The 26602-nt window shown below is 42.1% G+C and overlaps 1 protein-coding gene across 1 annotated transcript in view; it reads left to right on the forward strand.

Annotated features, from left to right (window-relative positions):
• LOC124275905 (E3 ubiquitin-protein ligase UBR4-like) overlaps positions 1-26602 on the forward strand; it is a 171897-nt gene that overhangs the window by 91923 nt on the left and 53372 nt on the right. The window contains 22 exon segments of the mRNA XM_046711589.1: positions 4186-4307; positions 5230-5338; positions 5709-5863; positions 6608-6775; positions 6910-6966; positions 7415-7592; positions 8504-8657; positions 9736-9832; positions 10816-10923; positions 11607-11720; positions 16638-16757; positions 17121-17288; positions 17888-17965; positions 18353-18400; positions 18978-19151; positions 22352-22430; positions 23066-23260; positions 23887-24058; positions 24170-24317; positions 24941-25026; positions 25539-25626; positions 26186-26314. Of these exon segments, the coding sequence (XP_046567545.1) occupies positions 4186-4307; positions 5230-5338; positions 5709-5863; positions 6608-6775; positions 6910-6966; positions 7415-7592; positions 8504-8657; positions 9736-9832; positions 10816-10923; positions 11607-11720; positions 16638-16757; positions 17121-17288; positions 17888-17965; positions 18353-18400; positions 18978-19151; positions 22352-22430; positions 23066-23260; positions 23887-24058; positions 24170-24317; positions 24941-25026; positions 25539-25626; positions 26186-26314 (2747 nt within the window).

The raw sequence follows: 26602 nt of genomic DNA on the forward strand, positions 1-26602 counted from the left end.
TTTAACCAATTTTGAATTAAATAACTGCCTTTTTTCCCATTCATAGACATGCAAAGGACTGGGTAAGAAGGTATTCACAAGTCATGTCTAAATCAAGTGATTACGCTGATCGTGTGTTAACTACAGCGGCCGATGTTCATAATTCCAGTGAATTGCCGAGCGTTTTACGGGGGCAAGTCGCTGTTCCAGTGATGAACTCAGGAGCCAATAAGAGATCGTCGTCAACAGAGTTGACCTCTTCGCAGACAAAAAAAACTAGATCGTCTTCAACGCAGAAGAAGAAGGCTCCTGCCCCTAAGACTTCGTCGAAGTCTCTACACAGCTCTATCCGGAAGACGAGATCCTTCTCTGCCGAGATTATACCTTTGGAAAAGCAGACGTGTATGATGGACCCCCATCCTCATACCTGAAGTCACAGTCGTCACCAAGAAGACAACGCCTGCTTCTACAGCTACATTGGTAACTTTATCAGCGCAGACATTGACAGAAGACTTTCTATCAACGCAGACATCGGGTACCAGAGATAGCAGCAGCGTCAACTCTTCACAAGTGCAGCGTGCCTTAGAAGACGCCTCATCTTTGTCAGAAGCATCATCAACCCTGCAGCAGTCTCTTCAGACATCGCAGAACTTCAACCCGGCAGTTTCTCCAACGCGCTTGGAAGAAGAGGGAAGCCTGCGTGAAGTAACTTCCCCATCTGAAGTTAGGAGCCTTGACAAAGCTACCAACGTCAGCTCAGCCTTAGATGTCCCTGAGGGCACTCCATATCTTACAGAAGGGAAACTATGCCTAAGAATCAACCTTCACGAAGGCCTAGAGAGAGATCTCAAGACTCCAGGAAGGATACACGATCACATCCGGATTGTTCACCTGCGCGCAGTTCGTCATACAGAGATTCATGTCATGGATCGTCAGATCGGGAGATGTCTAAATCAGAGGAAGAAGGTGAAGTCATATTCACTGATACGGAAGTAACCTTATGGATTGCTGATGGCCTGGACCTAGCATCACCTTCCAAGGACACAGACGAAGCGTTTACATGCAAGATGTCCAAAGATGATTTCGACACACTCACCTTTCCGCCTATCGACCCGATCTCCCAAGTACCGGACAGTCTCAGCTCAGCCTTTGATAAGGCTAGCAAATTCCAGAATCAGTATATCCCGACATTCAACGCCAGGAAATTCCCCTTTACATCACATGGAACCCTTCCTGAAGGCACCAGAGATTGATGAGGACTACAGTCCGTTTGAGTCAGAATCGGACCGATGAATTGCAAATTTTATCACTGTACAAAATTGCCACATAAATATAAATAGTACACATGTTTATCATTTACTAATACCCAACAGCTTTCTTATATTTGAAAATTTTCCGGACTCCACAAAAAAAGTTCTTTAAGAAACTATCATTAAAATTTTGACACAGTTCACTATTTGTTACGAGGGAGGAGTGCAGAGAAAGGGGACAGCCAGGTGTTCGAGAAGCACGTGCACAAGTGCCCATCAAGTTATTGATTCATTAGCCTGTGCTGTGCCGTCTCCATCCTTTCTCGCACACCTGGCTGACCCTTTTCTCTGCACTCCTCCAGTGTTTTGCAACACTCATCTCTACATAGATGCATTGCTACAAGGATGGGGTGCCCACCTCGACAACGAAGTGGCAGCAAGGAGGTGGTCGAGTCAGGATCAGAGTCTGCATATCAACCTGTTGGAGATGAAAGCAGTGATCAACACTTTACAACACTGGTCCAGTGTACTAAAGAACACAAGGCTCATGGTCCACACGGACAACTCCACAGTAGCGTTCTACATCAACAAACAAGGATCAACAAGATCAACAAGTCTGCTACAACTCAGCTTTCTCCTGTTCATCATCGTCGACGACCTGAACATCTACATGAAGGCATGCCACATTCCAGGAGCAAAGAATGTCATAGCAAGCAAGCTCACGGGAATCCGGCATTGTTCCAGCTACAAGCGTGGAGCGTATCAAAGCTTGCCTGAAGACTAGAGGGTACTCCGCCAGAGCAGCGAAAGCAGTGACATTAGCTCTACGCAGATCAACTCGCAACGTGTGGAACGACAAGTGGCAGAGATTTTAACAGTATGCAACGAGGAAAGGCTTTACAGCGGTAAAGGCAACCCAACCTCAAGTGGTGGAATGCTTGTGTCATTTGCGACAAACGAGACACTTAAAAGGTTCAACACTCTCAACGTACCTGGCTGCTCTCAGCACAGTTATCACTATGAAGACGGGTCTCCAGCTGACCAAAGTACCAGAGATACTGGCACTACTCGCTCGTTCAAGTTTGAAGACCGACAAAAGAAATTCAAGACTCCTGCCTGGGATCTCAACGTAGTTCTACAACATCTCACCAGTGACGCCATGAGCCTCTAGAATGGACATCCTTTGAACTACTGACACAGAAAACGCTGTTTCCTGATCACCCTAGCAACAGCAGCACGGATGTCAGAAATACATGCTCTGGACTTTGAACGAACACGATTTGAATCAAGACATCTTGACATCGTACATCTAGGACTGAGATGGGACTTTATTGCCAAGAACCAACTGCCCGGCCAGCCTGTCAGACAGTTCCACATCCCAGCACTCTCTACAGTCCTTTGGCCACAGGATACACAGGATCTATCCTTATGCCCTGTCAGAGCACTAAAAGTCTACATACAAAGGACAAAGTAAGGAGACGAAAATTCAAGCGCCTATTCATCCCCTTATCCACTGAGGCGCCCATGGAAGTCTCTCGAACAACGATATCGATTTGGATGAGAGCCGTTATACTAAGTGCCTATAAAGCAGCAGGACTTGAGCCTCTACGAGCCTCCAATCCCCACGATGTCAGAGCCCTGGCATCTACACTTGCTCTGCATGGAAACTGCTCGATTACAACAATAATGGAGGGTGGCTTTTGGAAATCGGACACAGTGTTTGCCAACCACTACCTCAGAGACATTGCCACCGAAGACGTCTCAGGGATTCACCAGTTTGGGCCACTTGTTGTAGCACAACAACTAACGGTTCCACAAAGGCGCTGAGAAAAATCTCAGCTTTTTATCTCGTGACTTGTGAAAACCAAAGCTCTGGAGAGCAAATGGTTAAAGTCCATGCACATGAGTGATAGACCCTGTACTTGTATAGGACATGCACGCATCAAGAGATGGAGTTGCAATAGATAACTGATGGAACATTAGTATAGCTAAAATCCACATGAAAATGTCAGGAAAATTTTCGGAAGAAATCTGACAAGTTGTGGTTCCCCCCAGACTCATCAGAGGAAGTTGAAAGAACAGAATCATCAGCAGTGCCGTCATAAGTTCCCATGGGGTGTAATACAGACGGAAATCAACAGCCAGTGAATCCAGGACGCACCACCGATTCCGATGGATTCTGCAAGCATTTAGCATGGGTCAGGATAAGGAAAAATAGGTAATTTTCTGACTAAAATTGATATTTTATACTTATCTTGACTCATGAGGTCAGCCCTCCCAACCTCCCCTCTCAGGGCACTCTGGATTTCCCTGTAAATCTGGGTGTCAGGCGTACATACGGAGAGAGTGACATACATGGCTGGTCATGTGATACAAAAGGACGCCAAAGGAGGCAAGGGAGACTACTCGTGGGTGAGTGATGATTTTAAGTCCACTTTTTAGAAGGGAACTTCAAGGGATTTCAAGTGTTCCACTATCATTCGCAAGAAGAAGGAGACAAGCATTTAGCATGAGTCAGGATAAGTATAAAATATCAATTTTAGTCAGAAATTACATTTTTAATGTCAATATCATCCTGATGTTGATGTTATGCCATTAAGAGTTAATCATGTTTATAAACATGACTGTCATCAAGAATAACCATGGCATCATTTATGTGAAAAGTTTCTTTCATGGTGATCTGGTTTCAAAATAGGATGTTGAATGTCGAAATTGTTCTGATTTTAACAAAATTACCTATCGAATTCCTGCTACTGAGAAAATAGTCTAATTTTGGAATGTCAACTCTGACAATACTCTCTACCACTATGGCTTACTTATTGTTTTGCTAAAAAAATCAATGGGATTGTGTAAAGAATTGTCAGCTATTGTTCAATGCTTGTCAGCTTTGTTTTATCAATATTAACAAAACCTACCATGCCATCTGTTTCTTCTAACAATGTTGTCCTTGTGTCAGGACTTGCCCACGTAGATACAACAGTGGGTGCTGTAGTGGAGATCATCCATGCCTTCACTGTCTGTGACCAGGAGGCCGTGAACCTCGCCACCAAACACTACGTCCGACTACTTCTGTCTGCTGTAAGTAATTATGGAGGGACCAGAGGGCAGTGGTTCAATTCCCTGCCATGTCATACCAAAAGAATTAAAAAGATGGTACTTGTTTTTGTCCAGGCCTGACACTCCACAGTACATCACAAGGACTCGATCGCGCGAGTCAGAGTCCCGATGTGTTCTTTTGCTTTCATTGTGAATATTATTATGTATCTTGTTTATCCCCTCGGCATGTAATGGGTCATATAGTCGGCACCTTGTCTGTCTGTCCGTGCGTAATCATTTTGTTTCCAGAACATAACTAAAAAAAAGTTCAATATTTTGCAGCAAAATTTGGTAGATATATCAAACAGAACCTAAAGTAGTGACTTTTAGCTATTTACAGATTTTTGGCATTTTTAATTTGCTTGGTTTCCATGGAAACAATTTGGACTTAGTCTCAAAAGGGAGGGGTGGGTTTCGTTTTCTGGAGCACAACTCAAAAACCGTTAAATATCTTTCTACAAGACATGGCAGATATATCAAACACATCTTGAAGTGGTGCCTTTTGGTATTTGCAGATTTGGGGGCATTTATATTGTTCATGATTTCCATGGAAACGATTGGACTTTGGAAAAAATTAAAGTTGGACTTTAAGAAACTGTCAGATGATTTATTCTTTCAAATGGGGGCAGGGGGGATTTGTCATCTTCTAATGACTCTTGTTTAGAAATGTAATACTTTGTAACTAACTGAAAAAAATGTTTTGCTGTGTAGATCAGATAGTGCTTAAGAGTTAAAAGGTTTAGCATATTTGTCCCAGATACAGGGACTGGTTCCTCACAGATTTGCCAGTTCAAATCTGGTCAGTTATCAAGCCTTAGGTCAGAAATGCTTGTATTTTCTACATGTCCGTTTTGTTTTGTTGTATTTAAAATGTAATATATCAAAAGACACTGTCTCTCTTCAGGACCCTGTGGTGAGCTTCGCATGTCGTCAGGCCCTCATTCGGGCCCTGAGGCCGCCACACAGGAGGAGACGGGTGTTCATCCCTTCACCCCCTCGATGCAGCTCTCCAGGTGAGTAAAGACACAGCAACATCAACCCCCCACCCAAGAAGTTCAGTTTGTAAGGTTTTGTAATGTTCAATAGAATGTTTGTCTGTTTGTTTCACCCTTGTGTGTAAACTATAACTATACAAAGATAGTTAAGAGCAACATCTGTATCTTTACATGTGTCATCTGTGAGAAATATTGGGACATGGTTCAAATTGTACTGTCATTTGTTAAGCTGCCCAGCATATTTGTCAAACCTATCATTTCCATAGTAAAGAGAAAAGGAAATGGTACGACATAGTGATAAAATTCATGTTTACTCTTCTATAAGCAGTACCTGAGACTTGATACAACACCACACCATACAATGTTGAAGAAGAGAGATGTGTGTTAGATGATGTTGCAGGTGGCCCTGGTGGTGATGATGACGATGACGATGACCCTAAGCCTGACAAACCAGACACGCCTCCTCCCTCAGGCCCCCAGATCTCCAACCATGTGGAACACCAAGACCAGGACCCAGAGGGGGATGACCAGTTCGATGTAGTGGTCAGTGTTTACACGAGACTGTTCGATTATGGTCACACTTGGGCAGTATTCTGATAATTGCTAAACCCTGTTGACATTTCCCCTGTACCATTTGTTGTAAGAACAGACTTATGATCTGATTACTGACCAATGGTAAGAAGTGACTAACAGGATCAGGTGGTCAGGCTAGCCGACTTGGTTGACACATGTCATCGTATCCCAGTTTTGTAGATCAATGCTCATGCTGTTAATCACTGGATTTTCTGGTCCAGACTTGTTTATTTACAGACTGCCGACATATAGCTGGAATATTGCTGATTGCGGCGATAACATCCAAACCAAAGTGATCAGTTACTTGAGGAAATTGTAGTGTAAACTGTTGGCTTAGGTAAAACGGTGTTATTGAGTGAAAGGTAAATGAATAACTGAGATAGTCTTGACTGTCTTGTAAATAGTATGAAATTGTACTTCTTTGTCCTTGAGGATTCCAGTTAGCATTGGTACTGCCTTAGGCTGATCATAACAGACTATTGAGAGGATTGTATGGTAGGGCTTGGTGACTTGTCTGATAGCATGTGTTCATAATCACTGGTTTATCTGGTTCAAATAGTCTGTTATTTACAGGCCACCATGATTGGGCAGGAATATTGTAGGAATAAAAGACGAATGAGTATATTCACCTCTGAATTGCTTTGTGAATCTGACCATCACAACCTACTCAGATGCTTGTAGGAACTTTAGCTAATAAAGACGTATTATTTCTAGGAAAACAATGAGCCAATGGTGTTGGAGCCAGGCGAGGGAAATGCACACGGCAATCATCTCTCGGGTCTGGAGGCCCTGTACGGGTTTGACAGAAACTTTGAGCTGCCAGCTGATGCTGATGATGAGGCAATGGTGGAACTTGCTATAGCCCTCAGTCTTCAAGAACAGGTGACGTAATTCATTCTGTTATGTTTTGTACAAGCCACGACAATTTGATTGTTTTAATTTCTGTTGCCCCCTACCAAACATACAAGCACTCCATGTCTTCAGATGGTGTATGTTCAATGTTGTTCTGGTTTCAGGAAGGTGGAGCTGGTGGTCTGAGCCTACAGAGTCTTGGCTTGGCCAGGCAGGGACAGGTAAGAAGCAGTACTTGCTTAATTCCCTGATATGACCTTAAGAACATACGAAACAGAACCTTAGTACTATTTTTCCAGGCCAGTGGTAAACAACTTGGCAGTATGGTGCACCTTCATATAGGAACATGTTCTTTTTACCTCTATGTGGCAACATGTTCTCTTTATTGGTATTTTATCAGTGTTTGATTTTTTTCAGTTTGTTAATGTGATGTGTTGTCACTTAGTCTTATAGTCCAGTAAATATAATATGCTGTCCTGAGTTGTGTCCCTTCAGTATGCCAGTATCCAGTTTCAAATTTGACTTGATTCTTCGTTTATCTATACAGAGCCCATGCTCAAAGGTTTCACCATGCAATAATAATGTGCAAGGCAATTTAAAATCATTCCCCTGTAGAAATAGAGATTCACAAGAGACCTTGATGATTCATTGACAACTTCCTGTCCCCAGAGTGCTTCATCAATCGAGGAAGGCCCACTGTCTGACACAACAGCCTCAGCTCCTGGCAGTGACGACGAGGTTGGGAGTAATGCAGCTACCGAGGGCTCCACTCTTCGCACATCCCCAGCGGAACAGCCTGGCAGTGCTGGGTCAGAGAGTGGTGGGAGTGCTGTGGACTCCATATCAGGTTAGCACTGACTTTCTAAAGGGGGACAGAATTGTCTGCACCATCAGTAGTGACGAGTCAGGGTTGTGAAGACATGATCTGCTGGTTATTGTTGCAGTAGCAAGGGTTGGCTGAGGCCAACACTTCCCATGCTAGATCAGTGGGGATGAGGGGAACTATGTTAGATTGGTTGGTTGGTTGTTGTTTAGCACCGTGCTCAGCAGTATTCCAGCTATATCGTGGAGTTATGTAAGTAATCGAGTTTGGGCCAGACAATCCAGTGATTAACAGCATGATCATCGATCTATGCAACTGGGATGTGATGACATGTGTCGATCAAGTCAGCAAGCCTGACCACCCGATCCCGTTAGTCGCCTCTTATGAAAAGCATTAGTTCCTAAAGACCAGTTCTAACCCGGATGTTCACGGGTGGTCAGGTTAGACATGGTATTGGAGTAATGACAGAAGGGTCGACACTTCCAGTGTTTCAGGTTATTTCTTTTACTTAAAGGGAGACACAGGCAGATCTATGTGGGTGGAATGATATTAGCTTGTCTCTGTATTAACAACAATTGTTTGCACTTGTAGAGTTTATGGCGGATGATAGATCATCTGTGAAACCCCTTTCATAATTCTGGCTTAGAACAGCAACACAAGCTTTCCAAGGGTATAACCAAATTGATTTGGGTGACAGGGTTTCTAGTGTCTTTGTATCCCATTGGTATGGATTGTTGCTCATAACATCAATCACTGGATTGTCAGAACCAATTGTTAGTACTCTTTTTGTTTTGGAGGGTTTTTTGGGGGTTTCATTTTGGTTGATTGTGTTTTGTTACATGATCTTCTAATATAGCTGAAGTATTTCTGAGTGTTGCATTAAATGGCAAAGAGAGACATCAGCTAGTATTCACATTGTTTCTCTGTTGTTGCAGTGAGTGGAAGGAGCAGTGCATATGGCTACTCAGCCCCTGAAGGAGGGGCTACAGCCCGTAGTGAGACCAGCAGTGTTGGAGGAGGGCCCTCGGGATCCATGCATCACGAGGTGGACGTCATGGAAACAGATGCGGATTATGATGCAAGCTGCAGGTCAGTAGGAGTGCTGGTTGTGCTGCACATTGTTTCACTTGTAGACTGTAACCGATGAAGATCTGGGTCACAATTGATCTTCAGCAACCCATGTTTGTCGTAAGAGGCAACTAACGGGATTGGGTGGCCAGACTTGCTGACTTGGTTGACACATGACATTGTATCCATTTGCCTAGATGGATGCTCATGCTATTGGTCACTGGATTGTCTGGTCCAGACGCAATTATTTACAGACGCAGCCATATAGCTGGAATATAGCTGAGTGTGGCGTAAAACTTCACTCACTCACTCGAAGACTCTGTTGTTCAGCTGTATTGCTGAGTAGGTGAACTTACTGCCTTGTCATCTAGATGGCAGATAATGAATGTGAAATGCGATGCATCAGTGAAACTGAGTTACTTCAGTTCAACAAATGAACAAGATATTCATATTAAGATGCAACAATTTGGTAAAGTTATTGCATATTAATTTACCCCCAAAAAGATTAAAAGAGGATTAGCTGTGAAGGTTGGCATTATAACCAGTGGCATTCAAACCAACTTGTGCTGTATATGGTAATGAATATGTGAGTAATTAAACAAGTTCCAAACTCTGACATCTGTTGCTCCTCACTGTCCGCTGAGCGGTGGGGTAGCCTAGTGGTTAAAGCGTTGGTTCGTCACGCCAGAAAACCCGGGTTCGATTCCCCACATGAGTACAATTTCTGGTGTCCCCCCACCGTGATATTGCTGGAATATTGCTAAAAGTGGCGTAAAACCATACTCACTCACTGTGTGCAGATATTGATACTGTGGTGTTATGAAGAGGCTACTTCAAAAGGTTTTGCTGAGAAAGTATTCATATACTATGCTATTCTACTAGCTCTTTCGATCATTAGTGGGGGTGTAGGGGTAGCCTTGTGGTCAAAGCGTTCGCTCATCACGCCGAAGACCTGGGTTCAATTCCTCACAATGATAATGTACAATGTGTGAAGCCCATTTCTGGTGTCCTCCATCATGATATTGTTGGAATATTGCTAAAATCGGCATAAACCTAAACTCGCCTCAATTCCATCATTTGTGTGTCGGTGTGTTGTCAGACTGCACAGCCTGAGACTGCAGCTGTTGGAGAGACTTCTGCAGTATCTACCCGAGATCAGAGACGTTGGTGGAGTTCGAGCCATCCCATTCATGCAGGTACGCACAGCCTCTTTGCTTTTCATCTTGATTGAAAGTCATTTTAAGTTTTGTGAAGATATTAATATGTCATATTCCTTTTCAACCAAGTCTGCTTGAAAAAACACATGGAGCGCTAATATAAAGATGTTATACCATTAATCAACTGTATTATTGTTGACTATCAAATCAAGCTTTATCATCGTATAGATTACAGTTGTTTCAGCAGTCCTGTTAGAAATCCTGATTAGAAAAGGTCCCAAACTTACACAGCAGATTGGGTGTTCAGATTCTGTGATCTGTGTTCTGATCATATCAGTCACCTGTTTGTCTGGTCCAAACATAAGCATTTATTACAGGCTACTGTCATGTTGCTGGAATACTGTAATCATAGTTATTTTCGCGCTTTTAGCGCAAAAAGATCGTGCGTCAATAATCATGCCAAGCGAAATATTCATGGTCAAGTCATGACAAATACTCAAGAAGGAACATGCAATTTGTTTATTCTCTCAGATAACAACATCAAAATAATATATAAAGGAATAGAGGCATATACTATATACTAGTAATAGCGATCACAATCAGCAAATGTTTGTTATCAGTTTGTCAGTTAATTGATAGCTGATTACTCGTAATCACAAAATGAACGAAGCTCACTTGCGCCACTTATTGGGACAGGTGTTGTCATGTTGACACAAGTATAATCCCACCTCTCTCTCTGATTGTTTTAGTAAACACGATTCAGTTATGGCGGCTAGCTTTGATCACTGCATGTCTATCGGTTGGGAAAACTTTGTGATGGATACCATCACTCAGGTGTTTGAAATGCGCGAAAAAACTGCGCTAACAGGTCTTTTGTGAACTTTCTGCGAAAATTGCACCCCGTGAAAATATATAGGATTACAGTATTGCTGAGTGTGACATTGACCTACAAGAAACAAAAGTTTACGATAAGTGATAAGTAGACAGTGTGACATACTATGACAAGTACATTGTGTTGTCAGGTGTTGCTGATGCTGACGTCTGACCTTGACAATGAGGAAGATAAGGACCGAGCAGCCCTGGACAACTTGCTGACCATTATCCTGAAGGAACTGGACCTTTCTGGACAGGCAAGTCACACTTGACTCTGACACCGCATTAACTCTCGTTTATATGTCCGTGTTGAAATTAGCATGGCAGCGAAGGAATATCCCAAGAATCATGATAAATTTCGCATCAGATTTTCATCCAGTTTGATTTTCATTCAAATGTGACACTGAGATCATTTCATTTTCAATTTCATTATTTGTAAGCAAGCAGTTCAACTCATATCACTGTGCATAAGTTTCAAAGGATAAAACGCATGAAGGGTTATTGTTAAATAGGACTACGTACATGGTGTATTTCAGGAGCTGCTTTGATTTTGACCACTGAGTAGGAACATTCCTATTACTGTGATTCTGTCACCCTTCACACCTGTGTAGTGACATTTAACATGCTCAAAGTAAGGGACGTGTGTATCCGTGTAGTCAGTGCCTGGATATGCAGATCATAGATTTGAATGCAAGATTATGATCCTGGGCCTCCTTTCACAAAGCACGATGGTGATCGTAAGTCACTAAGGTAACCTTAGCGCAATGTTAAAGAATGGAGTTAAGGTTAACCTTAGTAAAGGTTGCTTCGTGAAAGGAGCCCCTGATCCTGATCTTCTCCCACAATAATCTGACATGCTGAGATGAAATATTGTTGAAGCCCAACCATCTCAGTCAGTCATATACTTATCACACATATAAGTCAATCCTGGTGGCTTCAGGGCCTTGAGAACATCGAGACTCGGACCCGGCAGTTCGAGGTCAAGCTGATTCTGCTGAGACTGCTCAGCGTCCTACTGTCTAGAACCAGAGCAGGAACTAAACCATCCAGTGAGGTGAGTCAGGTGCTAGACATCCAGTGTGTTTACATAGTGAGTCAGGTGCTAGACATCAAGTGTGTTTTACATAGTGAGTCAGGTGTTTGATATTAAGTGTGTTTTACATAGTGAGTCAGGTGTTTGACATCAAGTGTGTTTTCCATAGTGAGTCAGGTGCTAGACATCAAGTGTGTTTTACATAGTGAGTCAGGTGTTTGATATTAAGTGTGTTTTACATAGTGAGTCAGGTGTTTGACATCAAGTGTGTTTTACATAGTGAGTCAGGTGCTAGACATCAAGTGTGTTTTACATAGTGAGTCAGGTGTTTGATATTAAGTGTGTTTACATAGTGAGTCAGGTGTTTGATATTAAGTGTGTTTTACATAGTGAGTCAGGTGCTAGACATCAAGTGTGTTTTACATAGTGAGTCAGGTGTTTGACATCAAGTGTGTTTCCATAGTGAGTCAGGTGTTTGACATCAAGTGTGTTTTACATAGTGAGTCAGGTGCCAGACATCCAGTGTGTTTTACATAGTGAGTCAGGTGTTTGACATCAAGTGTGTTTACATAGTGAGTCAGGTGCCAGACATCAAGTGTGTTTTACATAGTGAGTCAGGTGCTAGACATCAAGTGTGTTTTACATAGTGAGTCAGGTGTTTGACATCAAGTGTGTTTTACATAGTGAGTCAGGTGTTTGACATCAAGTGTGTTTTACATAGTGAGTCAGGTGCTAGACATCAAGTGTGTTTTACATAGTCAGTCAGGTGTTTGACATCAAGTGTGTTTTACATAGTGAGTCAGGTGCCAGACATCCAGTGTGTTTTACATAGTGAGTCAGGTGTTTGACATCAAGTGTGTTTTACATAGTGAGTCAGGTGCTAGACATCAAGTGTGTTTTCCACAGTGAGTCAGGTGCTTGACATCAAGTGTGTTTTGACATAGTGAGTCAGGTGTTTGACATCAAGTGTGTTTTCCATAGTGAGTCAGGTGCTAGACATCAAGTGTGTTTTTACATAGTGAGTCAGGTGTTTGATATTAAGTGTGTTTTCCATAGTGAGTCAGGTGTTTGACATCAAGTGTGTTTTACATAGTGAGTCAGGTGCTAGACATCAAGTGTGTTTTTATAGTGAATCAGGTGTTTGACATCAAGTGTGTTTTACATAGTGAGTCAGGTGTTAGACATCAAGTGTGTTTTTCCATAGTGAGTCAGGTGCTAGACATCAAGTGTGTTTTACATAGTGAGTCAGGTGCCTGACATCAAGTGTGTTTTATAGTGAGTCAGGTGCTAGACATCAAGTGTGTTTTACATAGTGAGTCAGGTGCTAGTCATCAAGTGTGTTTTACAGTGAGTCAGGTGTTTGACATCAAGTGTGTTTTACATAGTGAGTCAGGTGTTTGACATCAAGTGTGTTTTACATAGTGAGTCAGGTGCTAGACATCAAGTGTGTTTTACATAGTGAGTCAGGTGCTAGACATCAAGTGTGTTTTACATAGTGAGTCAGGTGCTAGACATCAAGTGTGTTTTACATAGTGAGTCAGGTGTTTGACATCAAGTGTGTTTTCCATAGTGAGTCAGGTGCTTGACATCAAGTGTGTTTTACATAGTGAGTCAGGTGTTTGACATCAAGTGTGTTTTCCATAGTGAGTCAGGTGTTTTGACATCAAGAGAGTTTTACATAGTGAGTCAGGTGCTAGACATCAAGTGTGTTTTCCATAGTGAGTCAGGTGCCAGACATCAAGTGTGTTTTTACATAGTGAGTCAGGTGCTTGACATCAAGTGTGTTTTACATAGTGAGTCAGGTGTTTGACATCAAGTGTGTTTTACATAGTGAGTCAGGTGCCAGACATCCAGTGTGTTTTACATAGTGAGTCAGGTGCTAGACATCATGTGTGTTTTACATAGTGAGTCAGGTGTTTGACATCAAGTGTGTTTTACATAGTGAGTCAGGTGCTAGACATCAAGTGTGTTTTACATAGTGAGTCAGGTGTTTGACATCAAGTGTGTTTTACATAGTGAGTCAGGTGTTTGACATCAAGTGTGTTTTACATAGTGAGTCAGGTGCTAGACATCAAGTGTGTTTTACATAGTCAGTCAGGTGTTTGACATCAAGTGTGTTTTTATAGTGAGTCAGGTGCCAGACATCCAGTGTGTTTTACATAGTGAGTCAGGTGTTTGACATCAAGTGTGTTTTACATAGTGAGTCAGGTGCTAGACATCAAGTGTGTTTTCCACAGTGAGTCAGGTGCTTGACATCAAGTGTGTTTTTACATAGTGAGTCAGGTGTTTGACATCAAGTGTGTTTTCCATAGTGAGTCAGGTGCTAGACATCAAGTGTGTTTTTACATAGTGAGTCAGGTGCCAGACATTAAGTGTGTTTTCCATAGTGAGTCAGGTGTTTGACATCAAGTGTGTTTTACATAGTGAGTCAGGTGCTAGACATCAAGTGTGTTTTACATAGTGAATCAGGTGCTTGACATCAAGTGTGTTTTACATAGTGAGTCAGGTGTTAGACATCAAGTGTGTTTTCCATAGTGAGTCAGGTGCTAGACATCAAGTGTGTTTTACATAGTGAGTCAGGTGCTAGACATCAAGAGAGTTTTACATAGTGAGTCAGGTGCTAGACATCAAGTGTGTTTTACATAGTGAGTCAGGTGCTAGTCATCAAGTGTGTTTTACATAGTGAGTCAGGTGTTTGACATCAAGTGTGTTTTACATAGTGAGTCAGGTGCCAGACATCAAGTGTGTTTTACATAGTGAGTCAGGTGCTAGACATCAAGTGTGTTTTACATAGTGAGTCAGGTGCTAGACATCAAGTGTGTTTTACATAGTGAGTCAGGTGCTAGACATCAAGTGTGTTTTTTACATAGTGAGTCAGGTGTTTGACATCAAGTGTGTTTTCCATAGTGAGTCAGGTGCTTTGACATCAAGTGTGTTTTACATGAGTGAGTCAGGTGTTTGACATCAAGTGTGTTTTTACATAGTGAGTCAGGTGTTTGATATTAAGTGTGTTTTACATAGTGAGTCAGGTGCTAGACATCAAGTGTGTTTTACATAGTGAGTCAGGTGTTTGACATCAAGTGTGTTTTACATAGTGAGTCAGGTGCTAGACATCAAGTGTGTTTACATAGTGAGTCAGGTGCTAGACATCAAGTGTGTTTTACATAGTGAGTCAGGTGCCAGACATCAAGTGTGTTTTACATAGTGAGTCAGGTGCTAGACATCAAGTGTGTTTTACATAGTGAGTCAGGTGCTAGACATCAAGTGTGTTTTACATAGTGAGTCAGGTGCCAGACATCAAGTGTGTTTTACATAGTGAGTCAGGTGCTAGACATCAAGTGTGTTTTACATAGTGAGTCAGGTGCTAGACATCAAGTGTGTTTTACATAGTGAGTCAGGTGCCAGACATCAAGTGTGTTTTACATAGTGAGTCAGGTGTTTGACATCCAGTGTGTTTTACATAGTGAGTCGGGTGCTAGACATCCAGTGTGTTTTAGTGAGTCCATAGACATCAAGAGTTTTAAGCATAGTGAGTCAGGTTTTGACATCAAGTGTGTTTTACATAGTGAGTCAGGTGTTTGACATCAAGTGTGTTTTACATAGTGAGTCAGGTGTTTGACATCAAGTGTGTTTTACATAGTGAGTCAGGTGCTAGACATCAAGTGTGTTTTACATAGTGAGTCAGGTGCTAGACATCAAGTGTGTTTTACATAGTGAGTCAGGTGCTAGACATCAAGTGTGTTTTACATAGTGAGTCAGGTGCTAGACATCAAGTGTGTTTTACATAGTGAGTCAGGTGTTTGACATCAAGTGTGTTTTACATAGTGAGTCAGGTGTTTGACATCAAGTGTGTTTTACATAGTGAGTCAGGTGTTTCTACATCAAGTGTGTTTTACATAGTGAGTCAGGTGCTTCACATCAAGTGTTTTTACATAGTGAGTCAGGTGCTAGACATCAAGTGTGTTTTACATAGTGAGTCAGGTGCTAGACATCCAAGTGTGTTTTTACATAGTGAGTCAGGTGTTAGACATCAAGTGTGTTTTACATAGTGAGTCAGGTGTTTGACATCAAGTGTGTTTTACATAGTGAGTCAGGTGCTAGACATCAAGTGTGTTTTACATAGTGAGTCAGGTGTTTGACATCAAGTGTGTGTTTTACATAGTGAGTCAGGTATTTGACATCAAGTGTGTTTTACATAGTGAGTCAGGTGCTAGACATCAAGTGTGTTTTACATAGTGAGTCAGGTGCTAGACATCAAGTGTGTTTTACATAGTGAGTCAGGTGCCAGACATCAAGTGTGTTTTACATAGTGAGTCAGGTGCTAGACATCAAGTGTGTTTTACATAGTGAGTCAGGTGCCAGACATCAAGTGTGTTTTACATAGTGAGTCAGGTGCTAGACATCAAGTGTGTTTTACATAGTGAGTCAGGTGCTAGACATCAAGTGTGTTTTACATAGTGAGTCAGGTGTTTGATATTAAGTGTGTTTTACATAGTGAGTCAGGTGTTTGGCATCAAGTGTGTTTTACATAGTGAGTCTCTTTGTGTTTATTAAGACAAGAAAAGAAAAGACATACTTCCAAAGATGTAGTGGTCATTACTCTTTTTGACAAAATGTAATGAAGTTGGCCTTGTATTGGCCATGCTCTGAAATTCTCTCAAATGTACTCTTGGCTTCACCTCATTTGAGAGCTGTGCTGAATTTTGACATGTACATTTCCACTTAAGGTGATGTCATGTTTTGTTTAATTCATTAGATTAGTGTTTTTAGTATTCATGAAAAAAATGTTGACTATCAACTCTGACATCAGTTTTTGTTCAGTGGTTGTCGACTGAATAAGTGTTGACTAAATATCCAGTTGAGGTTTTAATATCATTTGTTGATAGCTATTCATTACTTAATCTGAGGCTTCTATAGTGTTGACATTTTTTGCAACAGTGCCTGTCCTTCGTGAGCAACAGCACAGCAACGTCCCTGCTGTCCAGCGACGCCATCGAGTACTGTATGCAGGTTCTGCGCAACCTCCTGCCCTACTGGAAGAACTACTCCACCCCAGAGGTACATAGATACCCCTGGCGGGACTCTTGGGTAGAGTGTGGGCCCCCATTCCCCATTCTTTTAATTGACTTGGAGAACTGAATGTCCAACCTGGGCATGCTTGATGATTGTTCATGCTTTCAACCACGGTTTCAGTCCATGTGTTTCTGAAGACAAATTTGCCTGCAAGTTATAAACTCTATGTGATAATAAGATTAGATCACCCAAACATTGCATCAATACTTGGTTTCTAAGGCTTCTTCTTTAAGTGAAATTACATCTGAAACATAGATAATTGGAAGAAAGACATATGTCGAAGACCGTATTAGCTGAGTGTATCTTATGAACAAAAAATGGATTTTGTGAACATTGTGTTTGTTGCAGGAGGAGGGTAACACTACCCCCGGTCAGCTGTTGAAGCCACACCCCAACTGCCCACCCCCTGACATGTCCCCCTTCTTCCTGCGCCAGTATGTCAAGGGTCATGCTAATGATGTTTTCGAGGACTACCCTCAGCTGCTGACAGAGATGGTGCTCCGACTGCCCTACCAGGTGAGAAGACTTCATCAGCTTCCACTCCATAGAATAGGTCCTCAGTGTTCCAGGCTTCTTCCTGACTGATACGATGACTGTGAATTTTGGAAAGGAAGGGATTATTTCCCCTAAGTCAGATATAAAGAGGACTAGCTGTGCTAAATAATGAGATCCAGGCACTTGAAAGAATTTGTATTTCTGAAATATCAGGGGCGATGGTATCTTAGCTGTTAAAGTGTGTCCCCCACCATGATATTGCTGGAATATTGCTATAATCAGCATAAAACCCAGCTCACTCACCCACACAGAAATGTGAATGTATATTGTTACTTTGTTGGCGTTTTGCTCTTTATTGACAGACACAAGACCTGGCTGTTACATTGCTGTGTAAAGAATATTCACTTACTCACCAGATCTGCTCTGCCGTGACGTTTTTGCTATTCTTTATGAGCATGTTGACAGTTTTACAATCTAAAAGTTGCAGTAAATTATGTTCTTGAAATCCAATGACACATTGTCTTTCCTATTAGACCTTGTAGTAAATCATGGACATCTGGTGTTATTTCACGCTGATGTACCTGAGATTCCTTGTGGTTACACACCTGTCCTTCTTGCAGCTGAAGAAAGTTGCCGATGCAGTACATAATGTGCCCAGCGCCTCCTTCGAGCCCCACTGGCATTCAGTGCTGTCAGAGGTGAGTAGAGCCATACTTGGGCTTAAGGTCTTCCACTGTCATTAGTGTACGTTTTAAACATTCCAGTGAGTTTGAAAAGAGAGTGAATTTTAAACTTTTTCTACAAAAGTCTTTGCATTTTGATTCATTCTTGAAAGGCCATGAAAATATTTAAAGGGCATTGTTGAATTGTCCCAACTAATTCCGATCTGAGTATACTTACCTTAAAATAGGATCATTGTGTAAAGAAAAATGTTGAAATATTGATTCTTTTTTCTTTTCTTTTCAAACTAAATGTTTGGCAGCCATGACATGGAAAAATCCCCTTCTCTCATCGAAACTTGACTTGTCCAACCCCATGTTATGTGACCTTTGTGTGTAATGACATTATGCCATGGAATGTTTCAGTACCTGATGACACAGCAGACTCCATTTGTGAAGAGACAAGTGAGGAAGGTACGCTCTGACATAGTAATGTCGTCTTGAGTGATTTGTAGCTGCATGGTCTCATGGTCATGACCATCCAAGGGCCTCACAAACAGCGAAACAGCAGACTTTAGGTTCCTCCTGACAAAGACTGACCAGACATATTTTGTTTCTTGTTTACAAATGTTTTTGGCTTGCTTGGAACAACTATTAAATTGAAAAGTCTGAAAAGAATTATCTGTTGATAGTGCATTGTTTGTTTAGTTTCATCAGTCTTGTATTTTAATGTACTCTTTGTACCGTTGAAACATGAATTAGTCTGAGGTTTTTGTGATAAGCTGAGCTAATGAATATTTACACTAATATCTGCAAATATCTTAAATCCAAATAATTGAAACAGACTAATATAAAATTAACTTGACAAGTACATGTGTTCATACATTACCTCTTTGGAAAAAGCAGTGGCTATGTCATCTAAGGTACAACAACGTGTTTTTAACTGTCTTAAAGGTTATATTAAGCTCAAGAAGATAGATTTCCAGAGAGTCATGACTCCCAGTTTTCGTAGGCTTTGTTGAAACGTGACTGAGTCTCCCTCTTCATCCAGCTGCTGCTGTTCATTTGTGGATCGAAAGAGAAATACCGACAGCTCCGGGACATGCATGCCATCGAGAGCAACCTCCAGTCTGTGGTGGACATCTGTGAGAAGGGTGGACTGGATATCAGTGCTGACATCATTCCCCATGGTGTCATCCTCCCTTACGACACACTCCTTACTATGGTAAGTCTCCCTGACAACACACTCCTTACTATGGTAAGTTGCCCTGACAACGCACACCTTACTATGGTAAATCTCCCTGATGACACACTCCTTACTATGGTAAGTCTTCCATACGACACACTCCTTACTATGGTAAGTCTCCCTGACTCCTTACTATGGTAAGTCTCCCTGACACTACGGTAAATCTCCTTACTACTATGGTAAGTCTCCCATACAACACACTCCTTACTATGATAAGTCTCCCATACAATGCACACTCCTTACTATGGTAAGTCTCCCATACAACACACTCCCTACTATGGTAAGTCTCCCATACAATGCACTCCTTACTATGATAACTCTCCCATCTCCCACAGTGCACTCCTTACTATGGTAAGTCTTCCATACGACACACTCCTTACTATGGTAAGTCTTCCATACGACACACACTCCTTACTATGGTAAGTCTCCCATACAATGCACTCCCTTACTATGGTAAGTCTCCCATAATGACATCATACTCCTTACTGGTAAGTCTCTATGGTAGGTCTCCCATACAATGCACTCCTTACTATGGTAAGTCTTCCATGACACACGCCCTTACTATGGTAAGTCTTCCATACCGACACACTCCTTACTAATGGTAAGTCTCCTGACATACACACTCCTTTACTATGGTAAGTCTCCCTCCTTACTATGGTACGACACACACTCCTTACTATGGTAAGTCTCCCATACAACACACTCCTTACTATGGTAAGTCTCCCTGACGACACACTCCTTACTATGGTAAGTCTCCCTGACGACACACTCCTTACTATGGTAAGTCTCCCTGACGACATACTCCTTACTATGGTAAGTCTCCCTGACGACACACTCCTTACTATGGTAAGTCTCCCTGACGACATACTCCTTACTATGGTAAGTCTCCTGATGACACACACTCCTTACTATGGTAAGTCTCCCTGACAACACACTCCTTACTATGGTAAGTCTCCCCATACTATGACATACTCCTTTCTATGGTAAGTCTCCCCTGACGACATACTCCTTACTATGGTAAGTCTCCCTGACTATGACACACTCCCTTACTATGGTAAGTCTCCCTGACGGTACATACTCCTTACTATGGTAAGTCTCCCTGACAACACACTCCTTACTATGGTAAGTCTCCCATACAATACACACTCCTTACTATGGTAAGTCTCCCTGACAACACACTCCTTACTATGGTAAGTCTCCCCTGACATTTACTATGGTAAGTCTCCCTGACTACTCCCTTACTATGGTAAGTCTCCCCTGTCTCCCTATGGTACTCCTGATACTTACTACTCCTTACTATGGTAAGTCTCCCTGACGACACACTCCTTACTATGGTAAGTCTCCCCTGACAACACACTCCTTACTATGGTAAAGTCTTTACTATGGTAAGTCTCCCATACACATGCCTATGGTAAGTCTCCTGACAACACACTCCTATGGTAAGTCTCCCCTGACAACATACACTCCTTACTATGGTAAGTCTCCCATGACGACACACTCCTTACTATGGTAAGTCTCCCATGACGACACACTCCTTACTATGGTAAGTCTCCCCCTGACTACAAGTCTCCTGACGACATACTCCTTACTCCTTACTATGGTAAGTCTCCTGACGACATACTCCTTACTATGGTAAGTCTCCTTCATAACACACTCCTTACTATGGTAAGTCTCCCTGACGACACACTCCTTACTATGGTAAGTCTCCCATACGACATACTCCTTACTATGGTAAGTCTCCCATTCAACACACTCCTTACTATGGTAAGTCTCCCATACGACATACTCCTTACTATGGTAAGTCTCCCATGACGACACACTCCTTACTATGGTAAGTCTCCCTGACACACACTCCTTACTATGGTAAGTCTCCCTGACAACACACTCCTTACTATGGTAAGTCTCCCTGACGACACACTCCTTACTATGGTAAGTCTCCCATACAACACATTCTTTACTATGGTAAGTCTCCTTTACTACTATGGTAAGTCTCCCATACGACATGCTCCTTACTATGGTAAGTCTCCATACGACATACTCCTTACTATGGTAAGTCTCCCATGACTCCTTACTATGACATACTCCTTACTATGGTAAGTCTCCCATAACGACATACTCCTTACTATGGTAAGTCTCCCTTACTATGACTCCCATCTACATACACACCTCCTTACTATGGTAAGTCTCCCTGACGACACACTCCTTACTATGGTAAGTCTCTGCCTGACTATGACATACCATACCTTACTATGGTAAGTCTCCCATACGACACACTCCTTACTATGGTAAGTCTCCCTGACGACACACTCCTTACAATGGTAAGTCTCCCTGACTTCTGACTATGGTAAGTCTCCCCTGATCGCACACTGACACACCGCTTACCATAGTAAGTCACACATATGACACACTCCATACCATTGTAGTCTCTCTTACCACTTGACTGTGGAGATCAATGGCCACAGTCTCTTTGTTATTAGTTACCTTCCTTTTACACTCCAATGTCAAGAGGGGCGATGGGGTAGCCTAGTGGTTAAAGCGTTGGCTCGTCACGCCGAAGACCCGGGTTCGATTCCCCACATGGGCACAATATGTTAAGCCCATTTCTGGTGTCCCCAGCCGTGATATTGCTGGAATATTGCTAAAAGCGGCGTAAAACTAAACTCGGTCAGTCAGTCAGCCAATGTCAAGATGTGGATTTATCCAAGTCCTAGGAGTTAGCTGTGAATGGTTGTGTACCTAGGCAACCAAAGGTAGGTTTGGATCCCTGAAGATGTTGCTGAATTCGTCAGCACCAAGCTTGGACTAGTGGATTTCACCAGTGGATTTCACCAGTGTCCTGGGCCTGCATCAACTATCACTTACACATGAACTTAAACTTAAGATCCAAACTCAATCCTGTTCATGTGATCCAACAGCTGTGAGTCTCAGACATCTGACTCTGGAATTACATCATATTCTTCCGTTATTATAGTAGATTACAGGGACAAATCTACTCAAGAGTCTAATTCCTGTCTTTGTTTGATCGTAATTACTATGTACAAAGCACAATATTTTTCATGTGTTGGCAAAGATATAAAATCAAGAAAATTCATATCAGTGACAGCTTAATTCCTTGGGATTCCATGCTACTTATGCTCCCATTTGTTCAACATCACACAATAACTTCCTCTATGTTTCAGATTGAACATCTGAAGGTGGTGTACGAAATCGCATCATCTCGTCCCTGCAACTGGCAGACCTATTGTGAGCAGGCTCAAGGTGAGTACATTCACAAAGGTCTCCTCCATCAACAAACTACTATGTTATGTGACATTGAACTATACATTCACAATGGTCTGTTACACTACAGGGCCATTGATAAGGGTTGTTGCAAAACATTGTTGGCTCCGATAGTTTGTTGGTTAGGCTTGGTGAATCGGTTCACTGCATGTCATCGCACCCAGATTATGTCCTAATATACTGAACAACATTAGAAACGCACCGCCCATATAATAAGAAATATCCCCGTCAGACTGAAATGTACTGAGGATATCTGAGCATCATCGGTGCATTTTAGTGTGGTGCGTTTCTAATGTTGTTCAGTATACATAACATTAGTTTGTCATATATACAGACTGTATATATACAGACCACAACAATATATCAAATCGGCAGTCTTGAACAACATTCTATCGCTGTTGATCTGCAATTGGGAAAACATTACTGTGTAACAAGCTGGAGATTTATTCAAGTTTTACCAGTATTTGATCACTGGCTTCAGCTACGGAGATGGACTATTACCTCAGATGTACAAGTAACTGACATTGCCAGAAGCTCAGTAATATGTTGTAGTTATCTAACTCCCTCTATAATGTCTCTGACAGTGTTCCACACTTTGTTGCATTGTTCTTCAGACACCCTCCCCTTCCTGGTCAAGGCCAGCATCTCACTGGATGAGGGAGTGGCCCCCACCTTGCTGCAGTTGCTGCAGTCAGCACTGTGTGGCGTGAAGCCGTCCCCAGCGCAGAACGCGGCCAGCTCGTCCAGTAGTTCCACAACGTCTCCAGTCAAGCAGAAGAAGGACAAAACCAAAAACAAGAATGAAGAAGGTGATGCCAGCATGACATGCTTTGGTGTCTCACATTTGGCTCAAGTCTAATGAGGATCGTGTGTTTGACTTAGTTCATGCTGTGTGTGGTGGGGTAGCCTAGGGGTAGCCTAGGGGTAAAAGGTGTTCACTCGTCATGGCGAAGACCCGGGTTTGATACCCCACATTGGATCAATGTGTGAAGCCCATTTCTTGTTTCCACCGCCCAGATATTGCTAAAAGTGGCATAAAACCATACTAACTCACTAGTTCATCATGTTTCCAAATGTGCAAGATGAAATAAGGCTTGGTGAATATCATTATCTACTGGCTGTTGTGATATTGTCTGATTACTACTGCTGAAGTATTAAACAACAACTAGCTATTTATATCATTTCTGTTTCAATATTTGAAATAGATGTGTCAGTTTGATAAGGTTTACAGAGAGATTTGCAACCTGTGACTCTATGCTTTCTGCCCACATGGAGTTCACATGACATGATTTAAGGGAAACATTTATTCAGTGATAACTCGCTCACTCACTCACTCACTCACTCACTCACTCACTCACTCACTCACTCACTCACTCACTCACTCACTCACTCCACTCACTCACTCACTCACTCACTGTTGTTGATGTCCCTGTAGACTGCGAGGAGAGTCAGAAGTTTGATGAAACACTGTGCATCAGCCTGGTGAAGCTGCTCAACCGGGTGCTGGACAAAGGGCTCTTCATCAAGTTCATCAGGACATTCCTCCTAGAGTCCAACTCCAGTGGCAACAGATGGTTGGCCCACAGTCTAGTTCTGCAGATTTACAGGTAATCATAGAATAACTAAAAGAACAAAACATACTTAAGATTCGTCAGTCAGGCTTGTTGCATTGGTAGATTGAGTTCACTCATTCAATCATCATCTCACTCACTGTTCAGGAACACTACGTCTGAGGAACAGGAGACGATCCTGAACATTATGTGGGAGCTGTGGACAGAGCTGCCCATCTACGGCAGGAAGGCAGCTCAGTTTGTCGACCTCCTCGGCTACTTCGTGCTCAAGACACCAGACATCCCTGACAAGAGAGTAAGAATATTGTATTTCCAGATTTGTAATTTGCAGACTTCTCATGAAAGAGGTCATGAATGAGGGATTTTGGATTAAGTGGCCTAAAGGTCACATTTTGCTCTACAGAGTTGTTTCCCTTAGCTGTGACAGGGTTTTCAAAATCCAAACTGTGTGCCTATTATAGACAGACAGTACCATATTTGTGCTTGTTGGAACTGTTTCCCATTTATTTGGCTTTCCTGTCAATTTACATTTTGAGAATTCATATCAGTGCAACAATATCAAAACGAGTCGTTAAACCTGTTCAACTATATTGGTTGTTTTTATTGCCGTAGACGTTGGGCCGATTAACCGCCTATGATAAGGTCTAGATAATTCAATTGCTTACTAACTTCTAAGAGGTAACGTAATGTATCAGTCAGTCAGAGTCTGTTTCTTGGTTTATTGCATTACTCATAATATCGATCACTGGTTTGTCCGGCAAAGACACAATGGTGTTCAGGTCATTTAGTTCAGCTGCAATATTGCTGTCTGCAACATTATGAACAAACAATTATTATGTAAGTATTGTTGAAATTGGTGTTGTTGGCCAAACAATATTCATGCTGTAGAGGAGGTTTAAGATAATGGCTACCTTCCAGGTTGGGGAGTACCTTGAGAAAGCTGTGTCAGTGCTACGGGAACAGAACCAGGTGTTGGCCAACCACCCCAACGCAACCATCTACAAGTGAGTTCAGAGTTCTCAGACACATCCAGCAGTAGCAGTGTTTCTGTTGATTCTCATTCATATAGACATGTAGAAAGATGAATGAACACTTCATGTTCACAAGTTTGTATGATTTCAAACCTTGTACATCTTACTGTAGAGAGGATACTTCTGTTTTTGGAAATACTTGAAATTCTTTTGTAGTTTTTTAAATGGTCTTCTACTGTCTGGTACTGATCAATATTTGGTTTTAACCTTTTGAACCCATTATTCATACCTGATCATGTAAACCACTCGAGGATTCCAGTTTAGAATTGTTTAGGCAGAACTTCAGTGTGAATAATATTTGAGATAAAAAATGTTAGTCGATGCAGTTACTCCTGCATACACTTTTCTGGTCTTTTTCCCAACAGCTAAAAAGTGTCTGGTGAATCTGTAATGCTAGTATTGAAATGGGTCAGGCCCTATGACATTATTTGCCATAATGTGTGACTGTAAGACTTGTATCCATGGCTCTTATGTTGTTCTAACAGCATGCTGCAAGGGCTGGTGGACTTTGATGGCTACTACTTGGAAAGTGACCCATGTCTAGTCTGCAACAACCCGGAGGTCCCATATGCTGTGAGTAACCGCATGTAGAGTAGGAAGTAGCTTTCTTTGCTGTTATTATAGAAACCTATGGTAGTTGTAAGTATGGAAGAATTTCATATTCAAAATCTAAAAAGAATGGTGTATGTACTGCTGTCTGATTGGTTGATGAGATGTTTTAGGGGAATTTGAGGACCAATCATATGAAGTTTTTCACAGCTTTTAAAGTTTGTTCTTGAAGTTTGTCCTACGCATTCCATGCTGGTAAGTTTGTGGGAGTACCAAGGCAGAACTGGTCCCCAGCATGCCATGCATGATGCTGGATGGGGATTCCATGGCAGAACAGATCCCCTGTATGCCATTCTTGTCACACCTCTGAGGATACCAGGGTAGAACAAGTGTTCTGTATTCCAAGCCTGTGGGGGTGCCAGGGTAAATTTGGTTGTCAATATTCCACACATGTGTCCCTGTGGGGGTGCCAGGGTAAATTTGGTTGTCAGTATTCCATGCATGTGTCTCTGTGGGGATGAAAAGGTGGAGTGTAACCAAAATTATTTGAATATAGTTAATCAAATTGAAATTGGCTTTGTAGAGTCTGAAGTTGTCTGCTATCAAAGTGGATTCCAAGTTCACAACAACAACACAGATTGTGAAGCTGGTTGGCAGTCACAACATCTCCAAGATATCACTCCGCATCAGTGACCTGAAGCGGACGAAGATGGTAGGTTGTGTCTTTGTTGCTGGGGTCTCTGGAACTGCATATGAAGCCAACACTTCAGTATGACATTACCTCACAGATGTGAAGATTCTGGTTACGAATAGGGCTCCAAGTACCCCTAGTGTGTTTTTATAGATTGGGTGTTAAGGTGCTGTGACTGGAATAAAAACAACTTCCAACATGAATTGTACCCGTGAAGATCCGAGTTAGAATTGGTCTTCAGCAACCCTTGTTAGAGGCGACTATCAGGATCGGGTGGACAGGTGTGCTTGGTTGAGACATGTCACCGTA

Source organism: Haliotis rubra, unplaced genomic scaffold, assembly GCF_003918875.1.
Source record: "Haliotis rubra isolate DU_JTF1 unplaced genomic scaffold, ASM391887v1 Scf204, whole genome shotgun sequence".
NCBI classification, from domain to species: Eukaryota; Metazoa; Mollusca; class Gastropoda; order Lepetellida; family Haliotidae; genus Haliotis; species Haliotis rubra.